Genomic DNA, 26,413 nt, shown 5'->3' with positions numbered 1-26,413 from the left:
TTATTTGCATTTGTAAGCACTCAGCTGGTTTCCGGATACATTTAATCCACAATAAGAAACTCTTAAACACTAAAACATCACAAAGCTTAAATCAGTTTCTCGTTCACCAGCATCTTGTTCGAATTTTGCCGTTCTACCTTCAATGGTTTAGCAGGCACCAAACAGAACAGGAAAATTCAAATGAGTAGCTGGCGAACGAGAAGCTGACTTCAGCCTCATAAAAAATCGAAAGCTGACAAGAAACTATTCCAATTTTGGAAAAGTTTCCTGCCAGAGATGTGAGAAAAGCACCTATAGCTGAGCTAAAGCTTAAAGCAGAGTAAAGTAAGTCTGCACTTTTGTTTATATTAAATGTGTTAGCCTACACTAACACATTAAACATAGTGAGATATATATTTACAGGCAAGGTGGTAAAATGGATATAAAATATTGTGGCTCTTCTAAACATTTGGGTTATGACCCCTGAAGTAGGACATGACAATGTATGTCAAATACACCAAACTTAAACAAAGTAAGCAGGATGACTGTCTTGTTTTGCACTCTAAAATAAGTTGTAGGCAAAGTAAAAGCAAAGACTACTTTTTTGGGGTCACAATTACCAGGAGGATACTGTACAGAAAACGCAAAGCAAGCAACGAGAGAGGCAGAGTGTCAGTGTTATGTGAAAAAGGGGATATTTAGCTCCTCGGAGACTGCACATTCCGCAAGTATTTGTTCCAGGAGAGCACTGCGAGGTCCGCTTTAATGAACAAACCTGTCTGCAGTCAAGAGACATAATCAAGTAATTAAATCAGGTAGTGTTGTGGCTGCTTTCAGCAAATACCTGGAGTATCCAGCCCCAAGGTTATTTAGGCTGATGGAGCGTATGATTAAGTAATTGTGAACGGTCAGTTAGGCAGCTAACAAGTGCTACGAGAGCTGCAGCGTCCAATAATGGCCGGTTTTCACAAAACACGCTTCCATGAGCGCCGACAGCTTAAAAAGAAGAAGAGACGAAAGCGCATTAATATGCTCATTAGAATTCACGATGCTGTTGCGTTTGCCTCTCTTCACATCTGAGGAGGCCTTTTCTCTTCCTCTCGCTCGTGTGATTTCTCCATGAGTCACAAAAGCAAAGAGGAGATGAAGAAACGGGCTTCATCGGAGATTCTTGTCATTCTCGTCCGTTCAAAGACGAGGGAAAGTGCCGAGCTGTAAAGGACGGGTGGGTTTTTTTTGATTAAAGAATGAACACTTTAGCCTTGAATTTAGAAGGCAGCTATTTGATGATAAGAAAGCAAAGTTGTGGTACAAAACTACCAAACGGCGGCACGCTCGCAGTGGCTCACATTTCTGATCACGTGCCGCTTGGGATGTGCGCCGCTTCCTCCACTTATTACAGGCAATTTCCTCCCAGCAGGGGGGCTTCACTCACAGGCCTCAGTCAGGCGCCAGCGGCTAAGCGTGATGAGACCATCGCCAGCATCAGCTCTCCGTTACATCCATATCATAATTATCATCTGCGTTGATTCGGATCTATCACATCTCCCCGCTGCCAACAACGCAAACCGTCACAGATGACAGGAGATGGCATTGTTTTAAAGTGTGCTGTGAATATGGAGGAGAGAGAGAGAGAGAGAGAGAGAGCTTGATGTCTGTAGCCTAACCCAGTGCATCTGTTACAGCGATCTTTCATTTCTGTTCCTTTTCCTTCATCTTTGTCGCTTCTCCCTCCGTCTCTGTCTCTCTCTCACTCATTCACTCACTTCCTCTCACTCTCGTCATGGATTTTGTTTTCTGCCCCCAAAATATGAATATTTTAGAGCTAAGAAGCTTAGAGGGAACAATGAAATAGCCTGCAGTTAAATTATACCCTATTTCCATAGCCACAGAACAGACAGACAAACAGACACACAGACATGAGTAAAACAGACAGAGGAGTATGAAAGAGAATTAAAGAGAATGAGAGAGAGAGAGAGAGAGAGAGAGAGAGGTGAGAAAAAAAGAAAGCCATCAGAAGAGAGTAAAACAGAGAATAAGAGAGCAAAAGAGCATGAGAGAGAATTAAAAATACTAAGAGACATAAAGATGCTGAGAGAGAGAGAGAGAAAGACAAAAAAACAAAAAGATAAAAAGTGCAAGGGACAAAGAAGTGAGAGAGCAAAAGAAAGTGTGAGAGAATGTGAAAGAAAGAAGTGAGAGAGAAAGACCAAATGAGAGACAGAGAGAAAGAGAGAGAGAGAGAGAGAGAGAGAGAGAGAGAAAGAGAGATAGAGAGCAGTAATGACGTGGAAAGTGTGAGAGAACAAGGGCAGAGTGTAAGTGAGGAGAGAGAGGTGAGAGAGACAGCAAGCAAGAGAGAAGTGAGAGAAAGGTGAAGGGAGACAGCGAGAGAGAGACTGAGAAAGAGGTATGAGTGGATCAGACACAGCAGTGCTGCTGGAGTTTTTAAACACTGTGTCCACTCACTGTCCACTCTATTGAATGCACCTGCGTTGCTGGGCCACCCTGCAGATGTAAAGCCAGAGACGATAGCTCATCTCTTGCTGTACAGTATGAGCTAATCATCCTCTAGTCCTTCATCAGTGGTCACAGGACGCTGCCCACAGGACGCTGTTGGCTGGATATTTTTGGTTGGTGGACTATTCTCAGTCCAGCAGTGACACTGGGGTGTTTAAAATCTCCAGCAGCACTGCTGTGTCTGATCCGCTCAGACCAGTGCAACACACACTAACACACCACCACCACATCAGTGTTACTGCAGTGCTGAGAATGATCCCCCACCCAAATAGTACCTGCTCTGTGAGGGTCCATGGGGGTCCTGACCAAGGGGGCTAACAAAGTAAGCAGAGAAACAGATGTACTACAATTTCTTATTGTAGAACTACAAAGTGCACCTATGTAGTAAGTGGAGCTGATCAAATGGACAATGAGCATAGAAACAAGGTGGTGGTCATAATGTTATGCCTGATTGGTGTATATATTGTGAGAGAGAAAGAGAGAAATTGTGAGAGTACAAGGGCAGAATGCAAATGAAGGGAGAGAGGTGAGAGAGACAGTGAGTGAGAGAGGAGCGAGAGAGAGATGAGGGGAGACTGAGCGCGAGAGAGATTGAGAAAGGGAGATTGAGAGAGAGCAAAAGAGAGCATGAGAGCAGAAGACAGGGGGAATGGGAAAAGAAAGAGAGAGAAAGAGGGCAAGGTGACACAGAGAGAGACTAGAATAGAGTAAATTGGAGAATAAGAGAGGAAAAGAGCACAAGAGAGAATTAAAGCTGTTGAATAAGAGATACGGACATACTGTGAGAGAGAGACAGAGTGAGAGACAGAGACAGAGAATAAAAGGGACTAAGAGAGAAAGCAAGCAAAGGGAAAATTATGAGGAAACAAGGTAATAGTGTGAGAGAGAAAGAGACAAAAAGACAGAGAGAGAGAGAGAGGGTCATGCAGATCCTAATAATGATGGTCAACCTTGCTCTGCAGCTTTAGTGTCTTAACATTGAAGCGAAATCAGCTCTGTCATCCATCATTTATTCAAGGCCTTCTACCAGGTCCTAGTCTACCTCGAATGGGTATCATCATGGGTTCATGTTACCATTTGGGTGCACAAAGCATGTACGGTTCTGGAGAAAATGGCAAGATCTCTGAGTTCCTCACGCTATTCTAATCCAAACTGCTGTGATCGTTCTACCCTGGAGAGCTATTCAAGGTCCCTCGCTGCCAGCTTTCTGTTATTTATTTATTTATTTTTTATTTTTTTAGTCTGTGAAGGGAAGAAACATTCTCATCCCAAACAGCAAATTTTTGCCTCAGTCCAAAAAGGCTTTGATGTACTTGACAGATGCTTTTTGGAACAGGAGGGCTTAAAAGAGACGCTGCGTTTGGCTCTTCATGTGGGATTTTGTCGTTCCTCAGCAAAAGCAGCTCTCGCATTCTTACGGGGTTGGGGAGCTGATGCCTTCACATCACCATGAAGTGCCCTTTCACTGAGCTTTAACATGCTTCACTCTCCACTGGTCTGAAAGAAAGGATGATCTCAGGCCAGAGGATGTTACAAATGACGGATGAACACGATCAAAGATGAAATGACTGGAACATACATGCAAAACAACTTGCAAGAATGTGCACTCGGGCCTGCAATATATGCACGACATGCCTTTAGAATCTGGTCAAAAATAAACTGATTATATTTAATTATAAGGATAATTATTCAGTTGACATTTTAAATAACAACAAAGTATGGAGCCCAAAACATTTGGATCGTCTGTGATGGCAAGGTAGCAAGAAAATGCCAGCAGCAGCAGTGTGGAGTAATAAGTGAGCCTTTAGCATAGCTAGAAAGCAGCTGCTAAGCTAGCCTAGTTAGTTGCAGTAGCCTACCAGTATTGCTAAATAAAAGCAACATTTCACTACACTGACAACAGTGCTTATTAACAGTAATAATGCAGGAGCATAAAGCGCCAAGTTAAATGATTATGTCTGAAAAAGTACAGCACACAGTGATAGCAGATCACTACACATTTTAACTGTGATGGTAGACAAAACTAATAGATAACAGACTATTAAACAAATTCAATTCATGATAAAAGACCGTTTGCTCTCCGGACGGGGACGAAGATGACCGTGGGAATGTGGTAAAGACCATCAATGCAGAGTAATGACTTTAGCTAAAGAAGGCTATCGATTTAGGCCAGGGGTCAGCAATATGTGGCTCTTTTACAATCTCGCCTAGCTAGTAGCTAACGAAACAGCAATGAGAGAGATTTAAGACAAACATTGAAAATTTAGAGACAAATTAACGTATTTGCATTTATAAGCACTCCAGCTGGTTTCCTGATACGTTTAATCTGTAACGAGAAGCTGTCAAACACGAAAAAGTCATGAAGCGGAAGTCATTTTGTTCCTGTGCGAATTGTCCCATTCCACCTCAAATGGTACCGCAGTTACATTCTGGCTCATCAGGCACCATTTAAGGTGAAACAGGAAAATTTGAACAAGAAGCAGCGAATGCGAGAAGCTGCCGAGAAGCTGCTTGGTAAAACATTGAGAGACAAGTTTCCTGCCAGAGATGAGAGAAAAGCGGCTACAGCTGAGCTAAAGCTTAAAGCAGAGTAAAGTAAGTCTGCGTTTTCGTTTATATTATATTTTTATGTTGTTGTTGAAAGGACAAGATGGCTCTTTTTAACATTTGGGTTGCCGAACCCTGAATTAGGGGAACACGGAGTTGGTTGTCTTACAAACCAAATAACTCATATCACCAAAACTTAGTTGCAGAATGAACTCAATGTAGAATGACGTAGTAATTTTATTGGTATAATGGCAAATAGTGCATTTGTGGCAACCAACCCACCACAGACGCTAGTTGTCACAGAGCACAGGTGTGGTTGTCAGAATCAGAGTGCAAGAACTATAACAAAGAAATTTAACAATTAATTTCAGTTTTTTTCAGGACTAATATTTTTAGAAGCTACATTTAAGAAATTGCAGAAAATTCACATGAAAGCTGATTTATAGTCCCTTTACATACGAAAAAGAACCATTTCAAACAACTGCCCACATACTTCCATGAGTCCCTTATGTTGGCATGGATGTTAAGCAGTACATTCTCTAGAGGGCGGTCCAGAGTAAAAAAGCTTCTGCCAACAACAAACATGGCTATGGAGGAGGAGGTCATAATAATACACCAACTACAAAAGCGACGAAAGAGGCACCAGTGCAGAACGTGGTGCTCTGAGAGGCCATTAAATACTTTGCGACATGTTGCCGGAGAATTTTTTTCACATATATTACCAATGAGAAAAACTGGCATCATGTCTCACGTGAACTATTGGCTACACTGCCCCCCATGGCTTCCTGTGGTACTGCTCCATTTTGTTCATATCCATAAGCTTTCAGAGAATGTGCACAAACATAGATGAAATGAAGGCAGAGTATGAATAGACGGCTCTGTCTATATCTGTATTTAACATTGAGCATAAATGAGCCTTAAATCCACATTTATGTATTAAAAAAAATGACAATCAATCCAACAAAGGCTGCTATACTAAAGACATGCTAATGACCTGCTTATTTGAAGAAAGGGCACGATCAAAACATTGACACCACACTTCTCTTTGCCTTCATTTTAGTGATTAAGTTGATTTCAAGGTGTATTTCCATCCCTTATTAAAAACATTATCAGAATCTAAAAGTTTACTTTGGAAAACAGAAGAACTCTCTTGCAATTAGAGAGAAGGTAAGATATAAGATAAAATATATGACTTATACCCTCAGAGATTAACATTTCAGTATCAATATTTCTAGACATCCCCTGCTGTAGAACTAATCTTCAGCAGCTCCACTAACAAGGTGGCCACAAATATGAAAATGTAGGAGAGCAAATTGATTTTACAGATTCTAAGACTCTGCATGTAAGCAGAAAGATCACTTAATCCAAACACAGACTTAACAGCTTGAAGAAAAGACAAGCTGTAGAAAGGGCAGTCATTGTCATTGTGCGATTGAGCTTCAAGAACTTCGAAAAATTTTCCCCGGGAATGGAAAACAGAATTGGTTTTTGAAGGTTATTTCGCTGGACGTGCTGGTTATTTCGAGGGCCATTAACAAACAGAGACTTAACTGCAGGCTCAACGGTTTCTCCAATTTTAGGTTGAGCTGGTCAGACATTCAAAGACAAAAAAGAGAGAGCAAGAGAGAAAGAGAGAGGGAGATTGAGAGAGAGAAGGAGAGATTCAGTTGGCCTTCTTTTTCCACAAGCTGTAGGTGACTGCTTTATTCCAACCCATAACAGTAATTCCCCATTTATAAGCACCAGGGTTGGGTCAGAAAACCACGCTGGTGGCATAACCCTGCAGCTTTAATCCATAACGACGTACCAAGCTATCACTACAACAGCAGGACACTAACAGGCCGTGTCATATAGCACACTGAGTCAACCTTATCTGATCAATAGGCAATTACATTAGTGCTGTATTAAACTCCAGCTGAGCAGTATTCATGCACTAGGAGCCAGGAGATGAAGATGCGTTTGGGTCATTTCCAGCTCCCACGCCAAAGAGCTCTCTGGCCAGCAAGTCTTCAGATCTTTAAAAATCATAAAGAGGTCAGCTAGGGCCACTGACATTTGTCAGAAGATGGCAAAAATCAAAACAGTTCTTTGAATAAAGAGTAAATCAATGTTCACAAAGCACTCACGTTATTGCTGGTTCAATCACTGTTCCTCCCCAAAATCAGAAAGTGGAAATTAAATGGCTCTGATGAGATTTAAAAGTGAAGTTAAGAGAATTTAATGCCAAATGGATCCGGTATAACAGCTCTGCGTAATGGAGAATTACTGCAAAATGCAGTAAGTGATGTACTTACTGCAGTACCGGAACCTGGATGTCTTGTGAGAACAAACTATGCGATCAAGTCTGTAGGTAAAGCAATGTCTTCTAGTAAAAATGGTAAAATAGTATCTACTGTACAATGTTGAACAGTAAATATGCACCTTAGTGTAATTAAACAGAGGTACAGCTGGCAGCTTTGATCTGATTTTTTCCATTACTCTCCATTTTTTTTTTTTATTATTTGAACATAGTTAAATGTTGCATTTCACAAGATGCAAGGAAAATACATATGCAATCAATGCCAGATTTCTAAGTCAATGTTATGTTTTTTAAGTTTAAAGATGGCACTCAGCATAAACATCAAGCAACCCGAAAAGTTCACAGTTTTAAACGAGTGGTTCACAAACAGGGGAGATCATTTTGAGAGATCACAGAATGGTGGTGGGGAAAAATATATATGCTTAAATTTTCCAACTTTTCCAGAAAATCTCCCTCACCAACGAGATCAAATTGTATTTTTAAGCTAAAACAGGGAGCAGCTGCATAAGTGAAGATGCACATGCAAAAGGTAGGCTGTGCAGTGCTTAGCCAAGCAGCAAACCTAGCAGCTAACTACACTTCCTTTCATATGTATCAAGAATATTATTAGATGATTATTAGCTACTTACTAGAGACTTGTATTAGCTAATTAGCTAATTACTAAGAATATTCACTGATTTTGATATTTGAGTTTCCACAAGAGTTAAGAAAGAAGGTATTTAGTTAACCGAAGGAAAGAAAAAAAAAAAAAGAACACCAAAAAAACAGTAAAAAATAAAAGTTGAACATAGGGCGGGAGCTGGAGGTTTGAACTTTTAGGTGATAGCGCTGGTATATAACAAATACTAGCACAAACATTTAGCAGCAAGCATAAAAATACAGATGAAAACTTGCTTACTTGCCACTGTCTGACCGCATTCAGTCAAAAACTGTTCAACCTCTTACTGACCAGGGTATATTTTGTTTTTTCCATCTGAATTTACATGACCAAATCGTAAGGCAAATTATTCAGTAACAGCATGAAATAAATGTAAATTTTTGTTTTATTTATTTATTTATTTATTGTAAAAGCTCCCCTCAAATTAACAGAACATGTGTTTTATGATACACATATTGCTATATGCTTACAATTTACTGCTGAAAGCCAAAAATCTTAGATGCTCTTTGTATTATTTTATAAAAATAATTTTTACAGAGCAGATCACTGAAGAGACGCCATCTGTTTATAGTTTATAACCCAGATTTGTGGAAAAATGGGTTGACTTTCAGTTCAGCTTCTTTCATTATAAGGGTTTAAAATTACATCACCCATCTATTTGACTGGAAAGAAGACAGTTACAACTCTCATATAACACCTTTTGAATGTAGCTTATGAAATATGAAAGTTTTGAAGAATATGACGAAGTGCGTTTTGGAACCACCGGTGGTCTCAAGGAATTGAGAAGGTTAAACATTCTAGTTTGCACTTTTTTTCCTTTGAAAACAACAAATATTGGCATTTGGATTGTGTAAAGCACCAGACTTTGCACTGCTTTGTACATGTTTCAGTGCAGAAGTGTATTTTAAAAATCTGGTCCATTGAAACAAATTCTCCTGAGCACTGAGACACTGGCAGGCCTGAATTTTCTCAATTTGGATCATGTCAGATAAATACAGTTTAGGTCTGTAGTGTGGATCACTTAATACATACATGGTAACACAGCAAGCTAGTTCACTAAACACTTTCCTTGTTTCCTGACACTTCTTTTGTTATACCCTCACAAATCAAATCCTACGTTGCCTAGCTACATATTTCACCTGCTCCTGGCTGCAGTGTAAAATGTGTGGAGCTGTGTCAAAGTAAAAAAAAGCTTAACTTCATCACAACTTCAACTGCCTGTGGCGATCTCAACTACACAAGCATCGCCTGGCTTTGAAATGCCTATCATGAGTTCAAAGCAAACACACGGCTGTCAACATTAGCTTGTTCCTAATGGAAATTATCACAGAGATCATATGCGGTCAGCCATGATATTAATGCCATTTATTTTACACATTTTTTTTTTATTTATTCATTTATTTATTTATTTATTTTACACTGGACACCTACTGTAGGCCTATGGTCGCTCGTAGCTGTCCCCTTTAAAATAAAAAGCGTGCCAAACAGGGTTCTTTGCGTCACATCAAAACACATTTTTGGTCGCCTAAAGAATCTTTCACTGTATGGTTCTTCAAAGAAAAAAAACTTAAAGAACCTCCACATAAGGTTGAGGTTCAAAGAAGGTTCGTTATGCCTTTGAAAGATTCTTTACACTCACACATCTCAATTACAAACATGGTTCTTCAGGAAATTAAAGAGTGTAGAGCAGAATGAGACAAAACAGAGCACTACGCAAAGCCTACGGATGTCAAGCCTATGTCATGCTCCTACACCACCAGCACGACAGTGTCTAAGGGGGGAGGCAAAATTATGAGGTCATTCAGCTGTTCAACTGAAGCATTAAATTGACTGAACTAACACAATGCAAAACATCAGTATGTAGGAACAAAACATTTGTTTTTGCAGTCCAAATCCTACCTGATTGAGTCCAACCTATATGAAAATATTGCTATACCAAGCAGCTTAAAACCCATTTCTATTTTCAATACTTTTGACTGAAAAATTGTATATGTTGTTATCTGTGTTTACTTCATAAAGTGTTTCAGACCAAACACTGTTTCACAACAATGACCCACAAATCAACAGTTCCCTAGCTGATGTGGGGGGGGATTTCTCAGAACACAGGAAAAAAAGCCTCTCAGCTGGAAGTCCCAGGAAAACTCCTTAGACGTGGTATAAAGTTCTTGGCCAGCAGGTTGGGAAAACTCCTCAGCCAAGGCTTAAACTTCCTCAGCCATCATCCCTGCGAAACCTCCTCAGTCACAGAGTGTACTGTCTCAGCGAGCCACCTTCTGAAAACTCCTAAGCCACACAGTCCCTCATCTGGCAGGTCTGGGACACCCCTCAGCTGTGGTGTAAAGGCAGGCAGGCCTAGGAAAACTCCTTAGCTACGGTGTAAAATTTCTTGGCCAACAGGCCTCAGAAAACTCCTTAGCTGTGGAGTCCTTCAGCCAGCATGTCTGGTGAAAACTTGTCAGGTGTGGGGTAGTTTCTTTGTCAGCAGGCCTGGGAAAACTTCCCTCTCAGACGGCAGGTCTGGGAAAACTGTAGCTGTGAGAGAAAGTCTCTCTCTTATGTTCTCTTACCTTTAACCAGTGCTAATCACAGAAGTATTTTTGTGTGTTTTAATATGTCCATGTGCTAAAGGTATATTTTGGTACATTTTGTTTTTGTCATCATAACCATGGAGTTTTGTGTTTAAATTAAGCAGCTGCACTGATGCAAGAGGCAGATGATGAAAATAAAATTTTGGCAAAGCCTTTGTGTGTATGCAGTATGCAACTACTATTGCTATATAAAGGTTTTTTTCTCACACCAGAGCTAAGTGTTTGTTACAGCATAAAACAAGGCACAAATAAGTGGTGGGATTTTCACAGGTACTAGTAAATCTACGGGAACATCAATATCAGCCAACCAATATACTGGTGGGTCCTTACTGAAAACCCATTACATAAATAAATCAACGATTATCTAATGTATAAATGGAACATAATTTTATTGTTATTAATATGAGTTATGAAGCATGAAAGCTTCTTCCTTGTATTCTCAGACATGACTGATTTCCTATCTGGCATATTACTTTAATGAGCAAGAAGAGCAACGTACTTCAGGGCAGCGGGAACTGCACGTCATAAATAAAACACAATATTCCAAGAAGTAATTTGGTGCGAGTTTCGAAGAAATACAGAGTAACTGTTATCTGAACTGAGTCATGGTTTAAGTACCATACAGAGGGAAAGTATGAACACAATAACCTTTCCCAACATTTCTATTCTCAATTCTCCCATTGCAAATTGTTAGTGTCCTAAGTGTCCTAAAAACCGTCCTAAAGAAATGATGTAGGGTACACTGAGCTGCTACTAGTATCATACCTTTGGCTTAATGCAAGAAAAAAAGTAGACCGATGAACAACTTTTTTTTCCCCCCACGCCTCGACAGCCCAGTTTTGATGCTTCTGTGTCCACTGCTTTCTCACAACACCAGCACCAGTTAAGAGTCTCTGGTTGTTGTACCCCGTTCAAGACAAGCTCTGAAGAGTTGAGCGTTCAGAGATAATGTTCTGCACACCACTGCTGAATTAAAAGAGTGATTTGCATGGTTGTGGCCCATCATTCTCTTTTGACCCATATGATCCACAAGCTGTTTACATTCACAGGATCACTTTTTTTTTGCTTATCGCGCCATTCTCTGTAAATCCTTGAGACGGTTATGCGTGAAAAGCTCAAGACATCAGCTGGGGGATGCTTGGCACATGCTATAGGGATGGTTGGCACAACGTCAAAAGGCTATCATGTAAAAGAATGAGGCAACAAATAGAAATAATAATAGCTTTAATTGAAATCAAACCACAAATTTTGCCATTAAATGGCAAACAAACAATATTCTTGAATCAATTTCAATTACATTTTGGGAATGTTTAGCTTATTTTATCACTGGCTTGCATTGAACAGAGGTGCACAAAGTACACAACTCCCATACTTAAGTGGACATACTCTTCGAAAATGTTAGTTGAGTAAAAGTAGAGCTCCTCTATAAATATTTCACATTTTAAAAAGTAATTTTCACCTTAAGATAGATTCAGTTATCATCAAATGACCTAGAGCTTAGAGGAAAAAAAAAATTAAATTTAATGTAAATTTAGTATGAACACTGCATTGTAGTTACTTTGTGTGCTATTTAGCATGTGTATGTGGCCTATAATAGATAACTTGACTGACCATTTGCCAACCACCCACATATATATGATATCTACTAGTTAAAATGAAATGATTTCCAATGTTTCTTTTCTTTAAAATATTTCTTTAATGCATTTACGCAGGGAAACTTTTATTTGTCTGTGATTTAAAAAAAAGAAAGAAAAAGTTACCCAAACCTTCACAGATTACAACATCAAAGATCTTGACAAAATAGATGAATGTTGGTCAAGAGGGCAATCATTTTAATGTTACATCTTTGTAAAAGTTCCCCCTACTGACAGAGAAATTACCACTGTCAATCAAACTCTGTATCATCCAACACCAATCTCCCCATCCTAATAAATAATAATAAACTGGCAGCTTAATGTATCTACGTTTAGTCTGGGGTTTTAGTTTAAGATGGTCAAATGATCTTTCCCATTTCTGCATACTGGGTATGAAGTGCTGAAAAAAAAGGTTTCCAGGGAGTGTTTTGGTGAGCAAGTCAGAAACTTCCCTTCATTTATTTCTTTTCCAGTCAAAACGGACATCAAATACTAGTTCAAAAACATTTTTCAGGATTTTTTTCTGATGAGATTAGTTATAAGATAATCCACTTGTGTTAAAAAAGGAGAAAGTCAGAAAGATTTCAAGATATGGAGAAAATGGGACTCCTGACAACGGTGTACGACCTGGTAGACCATCAAAACTGTCACCATCAGATAAACAGTAATTTCATCTTCGAGAGAGAGGAGAAAATCAAGCTCCACTCTTGATCCACAGGTGTTTCTGTCCATCCTTCCACTGTGAGATACAGGCTACACATGTAATCATTTATAGGGTTTGTGACCCTATAAAAAGGGGGGAAATGATGGAAAATTTGAATAAACACTCCCTTAATCAATGATCAAATAGGTTAGGCATTGTAATCAATAATCAAATAGATCAGGCACTGGCTAAAAGAGAATATTAATTTCTCTTACAAAGAGGTAACATAGGAAAGGCAACAGACCATAGGCTGTGTGCATGGAAGATTCTAGCTTTAGTGAACCTCTTGAACTCACATGAAATCATATAAAGGTGGGATGGACTGGTACGAACAGAGTGGAACCGTTTTTTAAAAAAGGAATGATGTATACATTTGGACTTAGGGAGAATTAAGTAATGTAGAGAATTTGAACAAATCGGAGACTAATGTAAAACCAAAACTGATAAGAAGGGTGATTAAGGGTATAAAAACTGATGTTCAGAGACTGTCTGTGCATTTGGGTCTCTGGAGACCACTTGCCACTTGATGCTTGAATAAAACGAAGACCCTTCCCTCTTTTCCACAAGAACTTCCTTTTTGATACTTTTGGAGAAATTAGAATTAAAATAGTTATTAGTGTAAGTGTTCAGTCAGCACTAGCGATTCAACTATATGTCTGAAGCCTTGGGCTGTATAATTTTCTGTTGAATATTTATCTTCTGCTTTTTTTTTCCTGACCCTGAAAAAGAATAATTTGTGCCTACAGTACTGCTTGTTTTGTCTGCAAATAATAAAATAAATGAAAGACGGTCTCTGACTACTGTTGTGAGCATTATGGCTTGTTTTATTCTTTGCAGTGAGATGTTCCAGTATGAGATTTCTCTATAATCTGTGTAGTTACTGAAGTGTGGATCCACACATACACACAACACAAACCTTATCATTTCATGGGTTAAAGACAGGAGGCTGAGCAAACTTATGTATACTGTAAGGTATTATAGTTCTTCCTTTTATCTCTTTATGTGTGTGATAATTACATTAGTGTATTTGTTTGTATGCTTTGCGTGAGTGTGTGTGTGTGTGTGTGTGCCCACGCTGAGAGCATTCACTCATACTGCAATGAGTCATGCAGGATGTGTAACAGCAGCATCATTAGCATGTTATCCACATCCGCCCACACACACACACACACACACACAAACTCAAACACTCAGTATCAAACTGACAAACTCCTCTCATTGATGGAGATCATCGCTACTGGCTTCCCTAAAAGATTTGTCCAGCAAACAGCAAACACAAACGCACAACACGAACAGCTAAGTACAGCTTTCATAACCGCCGAACACCGGCGAAGAACCCAAAAACCTCCCACTGCTTACCAAATATACCTTCACAATAACACGCCCAAAGCAGCACCCAAAACCGTTTTTTGCCCCGGCACTTCCTGAGGCTGCTGACTGGATTAACGAGGCATTGTCTGGCAGTCAAGGGGATCTGACTGAGCCTCAGCAGCCTGAGGAAGCCAGACGCTCAACGTGCTAAAAGTTCAGTGAATCATTGCTCCTGCACCCGGAAAAGTGCAGAAAAATAAAATGAGATTCATGCTTTTAGCGTATTCCAAATGAGGTGAAATATTTCACCTTAAAAAAGAAGAGAGAGAGAGAAATTGAATGAGCAAACAAAGTGATTGGTATTTTGGAGCAGATCCTAGTTCGCTTCAGCAGAGAGTATTAATTGGCTAGTCGCTTTAATTAGGATGAAAGTCTTCAAAGCAAAGAGTACTCTTTTTCCCTTTTCTACTGCCTCTGGCACACACAGGTGCACTCGTTTTTTATAATAAGGACAACCGTGAACAGAAGACAAGCAATGAGCGATCAATCTGCTGGCGGTAAAGGCATGAAAAGAAACATCGCGCAGCATTTAGTGGCTATTTCATGCAAGGTGGATCCCCTCTGCTATTTAACCCATAGAAGTCTAGATGTACTAATGTCGTTTTGCTATATCGAAATCGATTTATGACTGCATAACTATACACAAGACTCTGCAAAAGTCAATTAAGTTCTTTATTTTTCAGCTTCAGTCTTTGGCACCTAAGCAAATTGATTAAAAATACTTATCTCGAAAGCAAGTGTGTATTTGCTTGTAAAATCACCATATCTTTAGGATAAACTTAAGATTTTTTTTTTTTTTACATCTAATCAAGAATAACCAGAATTTGAAATTTTGAAATCTTGTGAGCTAGAACAAAACTTGATCACAGATTGGTCCCTCTTGGAGGCTCTCAGTCATCAAACGCACTTGTTAAATTCCATCAGCAGCACTCCTGATCCAATTTAATGAAGCACTGATTAGCCAAACCAGGTATTAGAAGATAACTACAATAAATATGGGGCTGCTATGAGGAGAGGTTTGGAAATACACAGAAGCCTCAACAACTAAGGAAAAAAAAAGTCAAACTTTTCAGCATTTAGCATGTCCACACTTTGGCCCAATCCCATTTCTTATTTTTACCCCTAGCCCTTGTTTTGGAGTGTCACCTTGGGATAGTGGTTGAAGTCTTTCCCTACGAAATGGGACAACCATCAAATAAAAAAGAACATGCTAGTCTGCAGTGATAGCAGAGGAGGGTAAAGTTTAGCAACCTCGCTGCTGGTCTTCAGTTAAATTTAGGGCATCATATGTTTTCAAAGAGGCGGACCAACAGTTACTTATTATCACCCACCCCTAATTCATTGGTGATATGCAGCTGACATCAGGTATTCACCGACTGTAAAGCGGAGGGGTAAGGGATGAGGGCCAAGGGCTAAGTGGTAGGGGCAAGAGGTGAAGTGGTATTGGGCATTAGCCTTTATTATCACTTCCATTCCTTTTCAAGACACTTGCCTTCAGTTTTTCAAAGAAATCTGCTGGGATATTTTACCACACCTCCAAAGTTTCATCTTCTCCTTCTCACGATCCTGAGGTCTGGACTCTGAGGTGGTCAGTCCATTTTGTTTTCTTTTCTCAGTAACAGACTCATAGTGTTGAGTTGTCTTCTCACAGCGGAAGGATGGACATTAACACCTGTAGATTTTTGTCAGATCTGAAGTAAGAGTGGAGCTTGATTTTGTCCTCTCTCTCATAGATTAAAGCTTTAATAGCTGTTTATCTGGTGCTGACAGTTTTGCTGGTCGAGCAGGTCTTGCACAGTTGTCCCATTTTCTCTGTATATTTTAATATTTTTAAAATCTAGTTTTGGAAACTGGAAACTGAAACGTATGCAAGTGGATTATCTTAATAGATCTATTCTCAGAAATATCTCCTGAAAAATTAATCACTTGTATTTCATGGCTGTTTTGACTGAAAATCAAATCAATGAAAGGTGGTCTCTGACTTCTGCACAGTACTCTGTTTTGATTATCACTATTAAGTGCATCTTCTAAGGGTTAACAAAGAAAAGAATTGCACTTCTTTGCCGTGTCTCCTAGGAGCTCACAACTCTCGGCAGTTATCAGATCTGTGTGTGTGTGTGTGTGTGTGTGTGTGTGTGTTTGTGTGTGTATTAAGTGCAGAGACAATGCATCAGGAGTCGCACCTTGGAAAGGTCACTCTCCCACACGAGGGCCAATTAGAGGCTGCAGTCAACTGCAATCACGCCTGAATTATCACTTCAAAAAGGTGGCGGCGCACAAGTGACGTCAGACAAGAAAACAAAAGACAAGCGCCAGTGAAGATTGATGATCTCTCTCTCTCTCTCTCTCTCTCTCTCTCTCTCTAGCTTTCCCATTAAGACTATGCGGAGATTGGACTCACTGAAAAGCTGGTAGAGTCATTCAGATTTGCTTTCTTTCTAAGGTTACATGGCATAGATGTAACAATACATCGTATGCTATTGTATTGTTTGAGAGTACTTGATTCAACATGCCTACAGCATTGACCTATACGTTCAACAGGAGCAAATAAAGCACACATAAAATACTCTGTAAATTGTGTAAAGGATCATAACAACTGATCTAGCCATGATCCGTTGACTTGATCCATGATCCACTGACATGCACTTTTTCACAGCAACTGTTGCTAGGTTGGACAGACCTTACAGAAATCCCATTGAATCTTTTTGAATTTTTTGTCGAATTGCTAAAAAAGTTTAGATATTCAATTCAAATGTTTATAAAAGCTTATATTGTTTCTTGTTTTCTTTTGTTTTTTTTGTTTTTTTTTTCTCTGTTGTGTAATCAAGCTCATGCTAGCATGGTGGCAAAGTCATTGTGATTTCCAACCTGCCTAGTTTCCAATAGCTACAATAATACTGATCAGCTCTGGAAGCTCCAACCAAAAATCATTAGACTGAATGGGAGAGGGTATACCATCACTTCCTTTTTTCCTCAAAACCAAACATAGAGCAAAAATAAGGACACACAGTGTCACTGATGCAAAGACACCGCTCTTACGAAACAACAAAATTCCGAAATTTTTTAAATTTCAGCCTGCTGAACATGAGAGAGTGAGTGAGCTACAAGCCAGGAGACTTTTATAAAGAGTTTTATAAAGACATTCTAAAGACTTTTACAGTGCTGAATGTACTAATAACAGGAAAATAGACACCACATTTTGAGGCACTCCATATTCTCTCTGCTTTAAAAAATGTAGAACTGAGAAATCACCAAAGCAAATATCAAAGCAAACTATGAATTTTGTGAATCGTTACACCACTACTATTTGGACATTTGAATCAAGTATGTAGGAGTGCAAGATCGAAATTAACCAAAAGTGGAATAATTTCCGTTCCTTACCTGCAATCGTCATTCAGCCAATTTATTTTGAATCTATATTGCGATTGTGTGATGTAAACAATGCAAGGCATGTAAGCACGTCTGCTGCATTTGAATGCTTTTGCTACATCTTGCTAAAAATGTAAGCTGTTTGAAAATATTTCAAAGTATGTAGAGGGAAAAAGACCATACGGATTAAAAAATGAGCAATAAAATTTGGTCCATCAACCAACTTGGCTATAAAGAAATCAAAAACAGAACCTAACCAATAGTTTCATGTGAAATCTTCTGTTTCCAAAATGGAAAACTTGCCAAAAGAAACAAACTTCCTAACTTTTAAAAAATGTCCCAGAACTTAAAAATGCTTACAGGCAACATTTCCCACCTCCAGTCCTATATTCCTTTGTCCTGTTTCAACACACCTCATTTATTTACTACACCTCATTTGCTTCAAGGTCTTAAATTATCAATCCATATGACTTAATAAGTGTAGAAAACCCAAAAACACTTGCAGTGCAGTGGGTGTCCAAGACTGGAGGCTAACTACGGTTTAGAGGACATAAAGGAGAAAGTCAGCTTCCAATGGAAAAATAAATAAATGCCAGAAAACAAGATGAATAAATAAAACCTGCACATTTCCTCACTACATAATGATATGTTGAGCAGAGGTGGTTGCTTTTAGAAATGACTGATTTGTCTGATTTGCGTAGAAATCGAATTTGAAGGCTGCCTGCTCCTTTTGCTCTCAATCGCTTTCCGAATAACACGCAGTGATGAATGTGCATGTGTAACGTACGCAGAGGCTCTAAAACTGCGATGGAGACTCCGAAGGTAATGGAATATTGATTGCACAAAGATTAGAAATGTCCAAACTGCTCCGGCAAAATCCCAAATTAATTTTCCGCAGTCACTGTTAATACTGTTTCTGCAGTGCTGAGCTTAATTACTTGCTTTAAAAAAAGAAATAAATATTTAAAAACGGATCACACGGCATCCGAAGTGGAAGCCATCAATAACACATTCAGGCATTTTGTCTGAGCCGTTTTTGTAGACTACACTGGCTCTCTCCTGCGTGCGCTTGAGGCTTCCGTGAATCACATCTATAACAAAGTTTGACTTAGGGAGTCTGAAAGCAAGGCCGTGTGTACTACGAGGAATACCCCAGCAGTTCTGCAGTAGGTTGTTTCCTATCATACATGAGCTTTGTGTTGTGAGAGTAGCACAGCCGAGCTAACAGGTTTTACGCTGGTCTGACAGCGCTCATGCACAACGAGAGTGGACATAAGGGAAAGTGTAGAAACACCACAATTAAAGCAGAGCGCAGAATCTCCGTCGTTTTTTTCTCTCTCTCACCCACACACACACACACACACACGTGCGCACACACATACACCGATCAGGCATAACATTATGACCACCTCCTTGTTTCTACGCTCATTGTCCATTTTATCAGCTCCACTTACTATATAGGTGCACTTTGTAGTTCTACAGTTACAGACTGTAGTCCATCTGTTTCTCTGCATACTTCGTTAGCCCCCTTTTACCCTGTCCTTCAGTGGTCAGGACCCCCATGGACCCTCACAGAGCAGGTACTATTTGGTTGGTGGATCATTCTCAGCACTGCAGTAACACTGATGTGGTGGTGGTGTGTTAGTGTGTGTTGTGCTAGTCTGAGTGGATCAAACACAGCAGTGCTGCTGTGAAGGACTAGAGGATGACCAACACAAACTGTGCAGCAGCAGATGAGCTATTTTCTCTGACTTTACATCTACAAGGTGGACTGACAAGGTAGGAGTGCCTAATAGAGTGGACAGTGAGTGGTCAGTGTTACTGCAGTGCTGAGAATGATCCACCACCCAAATAGTACCTGCTCTGTGAGGGTCCATGGGGGTCCTGACCACTGAAGAACAGGGTAAAAGGAGGCTAAAAAAGTATGCAGAGAAACAGATGGACTACAGTCTGTAACTGTAGATCTACAAAGTGCACCTATATAGTAAGTGGAGCTGATAAAATGAACAACGAGCGTAGAAATAAGGAGGTGATCATAATGTTGTGCCTGATCAGTGTACATGCACACACAATCCCGGAAACAGTTTCACACTCTTAAACACCCTGATTTGCACTGGGATTCACACATACTGATAGGACACATGACTATACATTGTGAAAGTAGGGGGTTAGAGAGAGAAAATGAAGAGAGAGAAAGAAGGAGTCCGAGAGAGAAATGAGAAAAGAAAGAGAAGGAGAGTGAGAGAGAGCAAAAAGAGAAAGAAACGAGGAAAAAAGAGAGAGTTACCGAGCGATCACACAATGCTAACTGCTGTATGTGCATTTTGATTATTTGCCAGCTGCCATGTAGCCTCGTCGCTCCAGTGCAAAACTAAAGAAGTAAACTTCAGACCCCAAACATGTCTTGACTGATGGACTACATTTGGAGTAAGGGGGAAACTATGTCTTTAGAGGACTCTCTAAGCACAATATATGAGCAAGATTATTATTAAATACACTTTATTGCTAGTCTTAGCCTCACATGGAAGCGAAGCGTCTGATATCTTTTGAACACAAAGCTGGTCACAACAATCAGAATTGTGTCAGTTGCTTTCTGATTGGCGATCTGCTCCATGTACTCACACTTCCATGCAGCGCTTTTTTATCATTCAGCTGGGAAACAAAGATGTCTTGTTTTTCTAGCTATACTGTAGCCAGCGATAGCGTCCAACTGCCTACACTAGACATCATGATAAAAAATGAGCCTTTTACAGCAAGATATAAATCTGTGGGATTTTCACAATTGCCTCCACACACGCAGCAACCAAAACACAATTGGTCATAGGTCAAACGGCCTCTTCCTGTAAATGTAGGCAGTTCTTAGCCACATTATGAAGTGAAAAGCACCAGAATTTTTGCAAAATAATAAGAAAAAGTCTGGCTGTAAGACTAAGGTTCGGCAGGGGCATAGGCCTGGGCCTACCGAGACCGAAAGCCTATGCAACCAAAGCCTGTGGGAACAGAATATTTTTAAGCTTCATTTTTGTAAGATAAATTGATTTGTTGATTTGTTTTCTGCGAGTGCTGTCACTGCATCACGGTCAATGAAATCATTCCATTCTCTACCAAGCTCTGCCTTATTATCCTCAGCTCTCTATTCACTGCCTAGAAACTGCTGCTGTTGCAACTGAAAGTATGTTTTAACGCATTTAGTCACTGGCAGTGTACTTTAGCCTCGGATGTTTCAGAGAAGGTTTAGATTCACTGTGTGGTTTTTCCAGTTTTTGCACATCTTAGCTGTCCAATTAGGACTCTAAGAAGAGTTATGTCTTCTTCATTGGGCTCGCTTGCTGTGGCAGTATGCTTTAGCCTTGGATGCTTCGGTTAAGGTTTTAAAGTTTGCTGTGTTTTTCCTTATCTTTGTACATCTCAGCTATCTGATTGGAACTCAGTTATGTTGTCTTTATTATGGAAAAATTATGCCCGTCATGGGTGGATTCATGCTGTATAGTAAAGGGTGTGCAGAGTTGGTAGGGTTTATGGGAACCCAGCATTTTTTTGACGCACACAGTCCTGCTATTGTTTGATATCACCACAGATTGGAAGTGCTGGAATACGTAGGATGGTGACTGCACTGCTGTCAGGAACAGACAAAAGCTTGAAGCTTGGATTTGGAAACTGGATCTACCAAGTTGGCCTACCCACTTCACATTTCTACCCAAAAATGTACTTCTGCCTACGCCTCTGGTGTACAGTACACATTCACAAGAGTTCAGTGAAGGTAAACAGCTGTTGTGCACAGACACACAAACGCACGCATGTGAGGGAGGAACGAGAGGTTTATCATGACAGCAATATCGATTCTCACTTTCATCCATCCGTCTATCCTTCCTCCTTCAGTCTCTCTCTCTCCCTCTCTCCATCGTCAGCGTGTAAATAATTGCAACCGCACGAGCGCATCTGTCAAACATGGTTAGTGAGCTGGCTTGCTCGTTCCAGAGCGTGCGCAAACACACACACACACACACACACACACACAAGTCCACAGACACAGATACACTGAGTAGTCAGCGGATGGGCCCAGCTCCCCTCGACTCAGCCCCCCAAACCTTAGCACAATAGAATGCGGCACTATAATTATTCTTTATGATAGTTTTCTTTCAGCGAGGCCCAGCGCACAGTGAGTAATGATTATGCTCCATTGTATTCAAAATAAAACATACAGTCTGTGTCTCACGTGGGTGTGTTAATGACAGCAATAACACAGACAGAGAAAGGCCAGAACACTGAGAGACCAACACACACACACACACACACACACAGATACAAAAGTACATATAGTACATATAGTCTGTACTATTCCCCATGGTACCCATAACTCATCTATAGCTCCTCCCAGCAATGATGGCCTGTTTGATTTAGCCTACATTAGGTGTGCCGGGGGAATTCACGTGTGGATGCCGTTTAGCTAAGAAGTCAGTTGATTTAGGTAGTAAGCCACACATACTATCAGGAAATCAAGTAGGAGCTGTTCAGTTAATAAATGAAAAAATTCCCATCAAAACAGCAATTAAGGTATTAAGATTTCTTTCTTTACTCAGTAACAGCTTTTTGACAGCTACACATTCTTTCAGATTCCTAGTGTATCCTTCTCACAGTGGAAGGATAAACAGAAACACTCGTGGATTTCAGATCTGAAGTAAGAGTGGAGCTTGATTTTCTCCTCTCAAAGCTTTAAGCATTGTTTATCTGATGCTGACAGTTTTGGTGGTCTACTAAGTCTTGCATGGCTGTTAGGAGTCCCACTTTTGCCAGCAGATTTGAAAACTGCTGTTTTTTTTTCCACTTTTTCCCTTTGACTTTCCTCTTCGTTATGTAAGTATATTATCTGATAACAGTTTAACACATTGAAAACATAAACTATGAAATACACAGGCCACACGTTTTCCTCAATATGTTAAATTCAGCAAATGAAGAGTTATTGTGCATTTAAATGTGCAACAGTGTGTTCTCTGTAGAGGATGCGTAGGTATTTTCAACAAAAAATCCGAATGACAAAACATGCGATTTGACCAGGTTGGCTCAAATATTTGCATACAATATATCGCTGCTGTCAGAACAAAACCTCTCCATTTTTCATTTTTCAGTTTTTGACATAATCTGAAAGTGTTCCATTGACTTACAATAAAAGTAAAGCATGTTTTTTCCATCTCCTGTAAAGTTACCATTTTAGAGATACAAGGTTCCAACAGCAGCGATATATAAGAAGAGAAAAGTGGGTGCTGTATTACCGTGTTGTGCCTGTCATTATTGAGCATCTGCAGCAAGTCTGCCTCGAAGACCTCCATGGAAGGGGCGAGGGACACACACACCCTATCCAACACACATGGGAATTCTGGCAGCAGTCGAGGCCTCCGCAGCGCGTCTGCTGGAACACATGAACAGGAAGAGTGTGAAATGTTATAGTTTCCTTTACTGCCGTCCCGCTCAGCCGGCTCCATCTGCCCGGCTGATGCCTTATGTGCACTTTCTTTAATGTGCAGCAGTTATTCATTTTTTACGCCACTTAAACAAAGGATTTGATTAGTGGGTAAAAATTCTATTAACTGGCACTCGAGAGTGCCAAAGCTCTAGACACTAATGGCAGTTAAATCAGACATGAAAATGAACAGGAGGCTCTTTTAATCAAGACGGATGCTGCTGTCCGGCTTGAGGTAAGAGAGATAGCAGATCCGATCTGGTACCACTGTAAAGCAGAGGACCACCATTTAGCCAGTCCTGAAATATCACTAATGTGTGGTGACCTTGAAAAAACTATATAGTTTGTTACATACTAAACTATATAGTTACATATTTGATTCACACTATATAATTATTTAAATGTAATTAAATAATTAATTATGGTTATATATGATTATATATTATATATAACTATATAATATTTATATTATATAGCTATATATAATAATATAATTATATTATATAGTTGTACAATGACAACATTTATATTTGATCTATATTCTCAACCAACGGGTTTCACGTGAGTACTTTTTTAGCTTGTTTCAAAGTCCTGTTTCTTTCAATGGTGACTTGTCTTATCAACTGTATTGCTCTAGTGTTCTACGTGTGAAAATAATAGAAATATCTGTGTTTGAAGGGGAATTCCAATGATTTTTAATATTTTCTGCATAATTCAATCACTGAGATGTAATCAAAGTCTGATGTGAAATTGCACAGTGGAATTGTACAGAAACTTAGCAGCTTGGATTTCCACAACACAAATATAGTTGTATTATTTTTTATACAAAATGGCCTAGACATATTTATAAGTAATGTTAAGAACAGTAAAGTAGTGGTAAATTTTTTAAATACAGCAATACAATTTTCATTGAGAACTATTTTGACTTACAACCCCCTGCAAGTACCACTGCGCCATGAATGCATTTGAAAAAATATAAACCAATGTCTTAGCAATTAAGCAATACCTGAATAACCATGCATATTATTTTACATATTCATTTTCAGTGAGGAAGCTTCTGGAGGCTTAAAGCACTTCTGGACATCTGGTTTCATTTCGCCACTGCTGTGCATGTTTCTAATGAAAGGTGCATTTCACATTAAACCACTTTAAATTACTTTGTTTACATTTTAATGATTTAATTCTGCACAAAATTTGACAATTCAGTGAAATGTGGTTATATTTCCAGATTATATTATATAAGGCAACTTTGAAAAGTGGCAAGATTTTGTTTTTGTTTTTTTATTTTGTTTTTTTTCATGAAACAAAACTGTCCGTACAACAATAACTTTATACCAAATTCAAATCATAGTAAATAGCTTCTACTTGCAAACACAACTCTGGTACTGACTGAAAATGTACAATTTACACTTTAATGAGAAATATAATAATAAATTGCACAATGCTTTTATTGCTGGCAATACCTTTGACCTTTGACCTTTATTGCTGGCTTTACAGGGTCACTTTCATGGAACTTTAGCTGCTTGAAAAGTACATGAAACATATAAAATATCTATAACATAAGGCATCCTGCAACCCACTTGAAACTCAGCCGCAACAGCAGCAAGTAACAATCTCAATCAGACCTCAAGAATTAGCTTTAGAGCAAGACTGATACAATATATCAAAAAATACAAGCTGCTAATTAAATACTCTGCTCTCTGGGAAACACCTGGTCTGTGCAAACTTTACAAACTGGTTGAACTTTTGCTTTTGAACAGTGTTATTGTTTTGAGTCCACACTGCATGGCTATCATCATTTGCCTGCTGTGTCGAGCACACCCTAACAACACTAGCTTACAGCGGTGCCAGAAACACAAGCCAAAGTGTTCTCTTTATGAGAACTCATCCTTGATGTTTAATTCAGGCCTCTCTCTGAAAACCCAGAGAGAGACTCTCCCTAGTGGCTGCGAGAAAACATTCAACTACACACAGGTGAAGGGAAACATCTTTCATAATTAATACATACAAAAATATGTCTGTTCCACAGAGCTCAAAGCACAGCCAGCCACAGCTTCTACACAACATATGCTGTATAATGTATAACACATGGTATAATGTCCTACCTTTACGCTATATGCTACGAGTTATGTAACGTGTAACTCATTTAGAATTTATGCATGAGGTAATGCTTTATATTAAACACTGCCTCGTGTTTAACTACTGTGTACTACAGGATACACATAACTGCTTTTCGATACATACTGACGTAATGTGTATATGCCTGGCTGCATATGAGACAAATCTATAAATGTATATTTCTATGTAGAGTTTCCTTAGAGCCGTAGAGACCACCTATTCAAAACCACAAGCACAAGTCACTCATATCTCAGGAGATTTCTGAGGAAAATAAATACAAGACAAACCACTTGCATTAGGATTGGAAAAGTCAAAGAAAAATAAGCGAAAAAATACTACTTTCAAAACTAGAGTTAAAAAATGTATTAAAATATACAGGACAAATTGGACGTAATAAACTTCCAAAACTGTCACCAACAGATAAACAGTACTTAAAGCTTTCATCTTTAGGAGGCTCCAATTTTGCTTCAGATCTGATTAAATCCACAAGTGTTTCTAGCCATCCTTCCACTGTGTAAGGATGTGTAGCTGTCAAGAAGCCCTTACCAAGAAAAGAAAATTTGCTAATCAAACAAATAAGTCGGTGGTGTTGTCAGAACAGTGGACTGACCAACCCAGACCTCGTCAGTGAATCTGTTTAGGTTTACTTTGTGAGATAGTGAGAAGCAAAAAAAATACAACCAACTTCTAAGACTGAACTCTGGAGGTATGGAAATACACCTGAAAGCAAGTCTCCCAAAAAGAATTGAAGCTGTAATAAAGACAAAGTGTGGACACTCTAAACAACAAGGCTTCTGGGGAATTTTCTGTCATATGTATGTTTTGTGCCTTTTCCCTGACACTAAAAATAAAGAGGACAAACTTAATGGCTGTTTTGCCTGGGAATTAAGTCAATGAAGGGTGGTCTCTGACTTTTGCACAATACTGTATATACCACCTGTGTGTTCAAAATGTATGTACATTCATGAAAGAGGTGTTTATGAATTCTGCTTGTTGAAGATGTTTGTGTGTACCCTCTGTATGTGTACAGATAAGGGTTTCTGTGTGTGTTATGTGGCAGACAGAAGCAAGCAGGCCTGGATATTTGTCTTAGTTCGAGCCAATGGAGCTTCACTCTGAAGGATCAGTCAGTCTGTCACTGTAACAGCCAGAGCATGCTCACAAACACT

General features: G+C 39.4%; 1 protein-coding gene across 1 annotated transcript in view; it reads right to left on the bottom strand.

The window, feature by feature from the left end:
- Positions 1-26,413, bottom strand: part of nphp4 (nephronophthisis 4) — a 262,276-nt gene that overhangs the window by 175,253 nt on the left and 60,610 nt on the right. The window contains exon 6 of the mRNA XM_036578771.1: positions 22,939-23,072. Coding sequence (XP_036434664.1) covers positions 22,939-23,072 — 134 coding nt within the window. The remainder of the gene's footprint in view (positions 1-22,938; positions 23,073-26,413) is intronic.

Source organism: Colossoma macropomum, unplaced genomic scaffold (genome assembly GCF_904425465.1).
Source record: "Colossoma macropomum unplaced genomic scaffold, Colossoma_macropomum, whole genome shotgun sequence".
NCBI classification, from domain to species: Eukaryota; Metazoa; Chordata; class Actinopteri; order Characiformes; family Serrasalmidae; genus Colossoma; species Colossoma macropomum.
This window is presented reverse-complemented; position numbering and strand designations above follow the sequence as displayed.